Raw genomic sequence first — 6,720 nt, forward strand, 5'->3', positions numbered from 1 at the left:
CAAGTTGGCAGTGAGGTGAAAGAACCAGAAACAGTTGAAGAGAAATCGAACCAAGTTAGTAAAAAATAGACATCTCCTCAACTACTAATTACTCAAGAACACTGAGCTGACGTGCTTTATCTGGAAAGATTGGCCTTGATTAAACAGATCCCTCAAGCTGAGTTTGACTTATTAGGGGAGTTAAAAAATATGTTCGTTAAGATCCCCCTATTATAAGCTATGAGGGACATACCTATATATGCAAAAACTCTTAGAGAGTATTGTGTTAAAAATCCTAGAAAGAAATCAAGGGACCCACTCACCATTCATGTGATGGGAAAGCTATCAGATTTGATGATGGGAAAAGCTATGCCTGTGAAATATGGGGATCCCGGGAACCCAATTCTAACAGTGCAAATTAATGGAGTAAAAATTCCAAATGTGTTCATAGATTTGGGTGTTGCCATAAATGTCATTACTGCTAAAGCTATGCATGCATTGGGTCTTCGAAACTTGAAACATACACCTAGTACGCTAAAGCTGGCTAATCGATCTATAGTCAAGCTAGTAGGGAAGTTGGAGGATATTACAATCTCATTTGATTCATGGCATTACCTTGTGGATTTCCTAATGCTACAAGCACAATCTCCAGCTGGTGGCCACCCCCTAATTTTGGGAAGACCATGGCTGGCAATTGCAGATGCGTACATTGGGTGTCATTCTGACCAAATGGTTATCTCAAATGGGCAGGTTACTAAAAACCTTGTGTTATACCCTCTTAGAGAACCTAGCCCATCAGTGAAGCCAGTTGGCCACAAAAAACCTTTACCAAAGGAAGAATTTGAATATGAAGATGAGGAATTAAGACCAGTCCTTACTATTGGACGTGCCCTTTAGCTGAAAATAAAAACAGAAGATGATACAATTACCACTTTCATTAGTGATCCCTATTTTGTTTGAAATTCGAATCACCGAATTCTAGAATCTGTCTTGAGCTGTGAAACACAAGAAAATATTGAAATATCGGATGTATTTGAGGAACTGCCTACAATTGTGTCCCATGAAAGCATTTTTGTAGAGATAGAGCAAGGGAAGGCCCTAAATATTAATCTAGATCTGTCAGAATCCTAGACAAAATAGCTCCTATAGGTTCTCTGAAAACACAAATAAGCCTTCACATGGGGCTATACAGACATGAAAGGGATTCCTGCCAATCTATGTACCCACCATATATACATCAAAGAGGATTGTCATCCTGTGAGACAACCCTAGAGGAGAATGAACCCCGCTCTAAAAAACATTGTCAAGAAAGAGCTTCAAAAGATGTTGGGTGTAGGACAGCCAATGGGTTTCCCTATTGGTGATTCTTCCCAAGAAAAACGATAAATGGCAGATATGTGTGGATTATAGAGAATTAAATAAGGCAATACAGAAAGACCATTTCCATTTACCATTTATTGATCAAGTCTTGGACACTTTGGCTAGGAAGAAGTTCTTCTCCTTCCTGGATGGATTTAATGGGTATAATGAGATCCAGATAGTTCACGAGGATCAAGATAAAACCACTTCCATGTGTGCTTGGGCAACTTTCGCATATCGAGTCCTCCCATTTGGTCTCTGTAATGTGCCTGCAACATTCCAGAGGGAAATTTTAGGGATTTTCTTTGATCTAGTAGATGATAATGTTGATATTTATATGGATGATTTTACTCCATATGAGAACTCATTCGAAGAAGGGCAAGAAAATATGGAAAAATTTCTTGAAAGATGTAAATGGGTGCATGTCTCTTTGAGTACAGTAAAATTCCACATGATGATGGAAGAACGAATAGTCTTGGGACATTTACTTTCAGCTATTAGAATTCGAATGGATCCATCTAAGATAAAGGTAATATTTCACTTCCAAATACCCAAAACACCCACACAGGTACATAGATTTATCAGTTTTGCTGGTTATTATAGGCGCTTTATATAAAATTTTGCTAAGGTAGCACATCCACTTTTTCAATTGCTGACAAAAGATGTAGATTTTGTGTGGATAGATGATTGTGATGCAGGCTTTGTGAAAATCAAGGAGCTTGTCTGTAGAGCTCTGATCCTTCGAGGGCCGGTCTGGAAATTAGTGTTTCATATTCATGCTGATGCCTCTTAGATAGCAATTGGGGTAGTTTTGGGACAACAAGTGGACAAGATGCCATATGCAGTTTACTATGTTAGTAAAAACTTGGCTCTTGCCGAGTTAAACTACACAGTGACTGAAAAAGAATTTCTTGTTGTCATCTACGCCATCAACAAGTTTCAACATTATATTACCGGGTATCCCACCTTTGTACACACTGATCACATAACAATCAAGTATCTGATGAATAAAACCATTACTCCTAGCCGTATTATGAGATGGTTTTTGAGACTTCAATAATTTGACACAACCATAGTAGGTAAACCAGGAAAGGACAATGTGGTTGTTGATTGTCTATCTAGACTAGATAATAATGCTGAAGGTACACCCATAGAAGATAGTTTTCCAGATGAGAATCTCTTTGCAATTTCTGCTAACACTCCGTGGTATGCAGATATTGCTAACTATCTTGCTACAGGGAAGGTACCTCATCACTTGTCATACAGGGAACAACAGAAAATTATTCATCATAGTACCCGATATTCATGGATGGTAGGGTACCTTTTTCACACAGGGGTTGATCAGCAAATTCGATGTTGTGTATCTGAGGATGACATCTATGAGATATTGAAGGTTGCCCATGATGGCCCTTGTGGAGGAAATTTTGCAGATAAAAGAATAGGCCACAAGGTGCTGCAAATGGGATATTACTAGCCTTCTATCTTTCGTGATGCTCGTGACTATGTCTGAAGATGTGACAGTTGTCAACGCATGGGGCAGCCTGGAAAATCGGATGAGATGCCCTTGTAGCCCTAGGTAGTCCTCGAACATTTTGACAAGTGGAAGTTGATTTCGTTGGACCTTTTAACCCACCTTGTCATCAAAAAGTTCACATTCTGGTTTGCACTGATTATGTGACTAAGTGGGTGGAAGCCAACGCTGTTATGAAAGCAACAAAATGGGTGGTTGCAGATTTCCTTTTTGAAGATATTTTTGCTCGATATGGTACTCCAAGGGGGATTATTTCAGATGGAGGGGCACAGTTCACATCCCACATGATAGCAAGGCTTATGTAGAAATATGGGGTCAAACACAGAGTGACAACTCCTTACCACCCCCAAGCGAATGGGTTGGTAGAAATTACGAACAAGGTATTAGAAAATATCTTGACAAAAATTGTAGCAAGCCATCATTGAGATTGGTCTTAGAAACTTCCAAAAGATCTCTAGGCATACATGACAACATGGTAGAATACAACCGGGTTTTCACCATTTGAGTTAGTCTATGGGAAATCCCCCTTGTTTCTAGTAGAATTTGAGATCATCACGCTCAAAATAGCTTTCGAAGTAGGATTAGATTTATTAGAGGCCCAGAAACACCAGCTGGAACAACTCAATGAGTTAGAGGAAATCTGTTTAGTGGCTATCCAGAAAACTACTGCTATTCAACAACAGAGAATGAAATGGCATGATAAATTTATCAAAAACAAGGTGTTTCATACAGGAGATTGGGAATTGCTTTATGACTCTCATTTCAAAGATTTTAAAGGGAAGCTTCACACTCGTTGGATGGGACCCTATGAAGTGGACGTTGTGTTAGACAATGGAACAGTCAGATTGGTTACAATAGATGACACTCGCACTTCTTTCATAGTGAATGGACATTGTCTGAAACTATACCACCGTCCAAATTCTAAGGATTCCTTCATCAAACATCTCTCTGATAAATCTGGTCTGATGGTTGTTGGTGTAGAGAACGCTCCCTCTGCCTTTTGAACTTCAAAATAATAATAATAATAATAATAATAATAATAATATGTTGTTACTACATTCTTGTTTATCTTTTGCAGGAATAATGTTCAAAATTTGACAAGGAGGATATGGCAAAAATTTTCCAAGTGATAGTTGATGCTGTTACTCCACCATTGTTGTTACTCCGTTGGTGATGTTACTCCATTGTTATTGTTACTTCGTCGACGTTGTTACTCTACCACTGCTATTACTCTTGAAATTTTTTCTAAGTTTCGGATGTTACTCCACCGTTGTTGTTACTCCACCACTGCTGTTACTCCTGAAAATTTTTCTAAGTGTCGATGTTGTTACTCCACCATTGTTGTTACTCTGTCAATGTTATTACTCCACCGTTGCTGTTACTCCGTCGGTGTTGTTACTCCGCCATTGCTGTTACTCCGCCGGTGCTTTTACCACGCTGCTGCTGTTACTCCACTACTAATGTTACTCCACCACTGTTGTTACTCTGTTGGTTACTCTATCGTTACTCCACCACCAGGTAGGTCACCAAGTACATTTCCATTGACTCTTATGGATTCAATTAAAATATTCCATTAATGAGACACATACATTTTGTGGACGACCACATTTAAGTTGGGGGGGTCCCATCACAAACAAACGAAGGCACATTAAAACCATAATAATGACACATCATTACTAAATCTGGTGCGAACGGTAACCCAAAAATTCTGTGATTTCACAATAGCTACCCCGATGCATTGGAATTTTAATTATGTAAGTTCAATAACCAATTCGTCTTTTCCCTTTACAACCAAATTAATCACTATAATCATTTCACTGTATTATCATGATTTTCCATTATTCTTTGCGTTTTTCCAAAATTTACCGACCACTTTCATCGCTTTTTACCTCACACTCCACCATGCTATCACCATTTTTGTTAATGTGGTTCCTGCTACTCTCTCCCCAAAAGACGACTACATCCAAGTGTTGTTACTATTTCCATAGTGATGGATGGGTTGGCTATGCATCACGAGCCGGAGGATACCACATTGGTTCACAACAATAGAGAAGTGTGGAAAATTTTCATCAATGCAGGTTGGGATGTTTATTTTAACAAGTTGTAGGGATTTGACGAAGGGATTGCAATAGAATTCACACTCAATTTGGGTGAAGAGAGCTCTCAGGTCAGAGGGATAGAAATCCCTGTCATATGGGAGGATATCATAGAGGTTAGTGGATTTCCCCAGTAGGGACATAGCTGGTTTTCACGAAGAACTTCCCTCGCGGAGTTCCCTGAAGCATTTCTGCAGGCAGATGAGAATGTTGTCCAAAAAGGCTACGAGTATGACTGGAACTCATTACCATATCGATGGGGCGAGGTGGCAGGTTTTGTAATGAAATACATAACTTGCGAAGGGTGATACACCACTATATTTAAGTATCATTTCAGGGTGTTAGCTCGCCTTTAATTTCCATAGTCAGAGGTATTCTAGTTGAACATGTCATTCTTTTTGCTAAAGAGCCTCCAATTGATGGCATAGTCTCCTCAATGTTCATGAAAAGTTGCAACAGTCATTACTAACAACTGTCTGGTTTGGCTACTAGTTATGCATGCACTAGCCTGGTTTCAAATTTCGTGGGTAACATTCTAGGAATCAACAGAAGAGGAGATAATAGCTGTTATTGCTACTAGAGAAGAGGAACTGGAAGGAATGGAGGAGGAACCAACAGGGGATGAATACGTAGACCAAGAAGAGCCAGAAGAGATGGAAATGGAGGACGAATAAGGGAGCTTGAAGTGGAAGAAACAGTCGAGGCTATTCCACAAGAATCAACCTCGATTATGGAACCGATGGAAGAAGAGGTACTAGAGCTAGCAAGGCTTGAGATGGAAGAAAGTGTTAGTACCACGGCCAAGGCTGTTCCACAAGAACTAGCCTCGACTGTGGGGCCAATGGAAGAAGACAGACCAAGGGAGGAAAGATTTAAAACAAAAGAAAGTGTTAGTACCACAACCGAGGTTGTTCCATAAGAAACAGCCTCGACTGTGGGGTCGATGAAAGAAGACAGATCAGATCAAGAGAGGCTCGGAGCAGAAGAGACACTGGAGCCGATGGAGGAAGGAATCATGGATACAATGGATAGGGTTGACACGGTGATACAAGACTCCGCCTTTATTAACGACGTGCCAGAGGGGATAGCGGCAGTACCATCTGCCCAGGAAGTGTTGGATATGGGCGGTGGTGCCACACAAGAACCACCATTAACCCTTCCGGTACCAGAAAACGTAGAAGGAATAAATCCCGAGGTTGACACTGCTCCACAAGAACCAATGTCAACCGTGGGACATGAGGCAACACAGGAGGGAGCCCTGTACTAGATCGAAATTGTTTCAAATGAAAGGAAAGAGCTTGAGGTTACAGTCGGAACTGGTACAGACCAAGAAGAAAAAAATTTCAGTCCCCTTTTTATGCCTCCATTCCCAGAGGAGTGAGAGTGTCTTGTTCTCCGTGACGCTCAGAAAAATATGTTGTTGTTCCTCCTATTCTAAAGTTTGATGGGTCGGTTAAAGGCCCGGCTGTTGTTAGTCTGCTGGCTATGAACTCTCAGTAAGGTCGTTCCGAAGAATAGAGGGAGGAAGAACATCCCACAGAAGAAAAAGGACAACAAGTGGGTGAAGAGGGCATTGTTCGGGAAACAGATTTCCTGGAGTCCAGAAGGGAGGAAGAAGCGAATGCTTCTGAAACAGGGGAACTAGGAAGGGAAGTTCCGGTCGAAAAGCCAGTGGATACTCCTCTGATCGATCCACCACCTTTTCAAACAGCTCCAGAGCAGGTCAAGTTAATTATTAAAAAGGAAGCACTTGCT

At 40.6% G+C, this 6,720-nt stretch overlaps 1 protein-coding gene across 1 annotated transcript; it reads left to right on the top strand.

The window, feature by feature from the left end:
• Nucleotides 1-219: 219 nt before the first annotated feature.
• On the top strand, nucleotides 220-876 carry LOC149188421 (uncharacterized). The gene has a single exon (XM_089409947.1). It carries the CDS (start codon nucleotides 220-222, stop codon nucleotides 874-876), a length of 657 nt encoding a protein of 218 aa, XP_089266073.1.
• Nucleotides 877-6,720: the final 5,844 nt, after the last annotated feature.

Source organism: Pinus tabuliformis, chromosome 3_1 (genome assembly GCF_031772625.1).
Source record: "Pinus tabuliformis cultivar Carrire ecotype Pingquan chromosome 3_1, CPIR1, whole genome shotgun sequence".
NCBI classification, from domain to species: Eukaryota; Viridiplantae; Streptophyta; class Pinopsida; order Pinales; family Pinaceae; genus Pinus; species Pinus tabuliformis.

Excerpts from the sequence above, each read along its gene's own strand:
- LOC149188421 (XM_089409947.1), top strand. The coding sequence starts at position 220 with ATGAGGGACATACCTATATATGCAAAAACTCTTAGAGAGTATTGTGTT.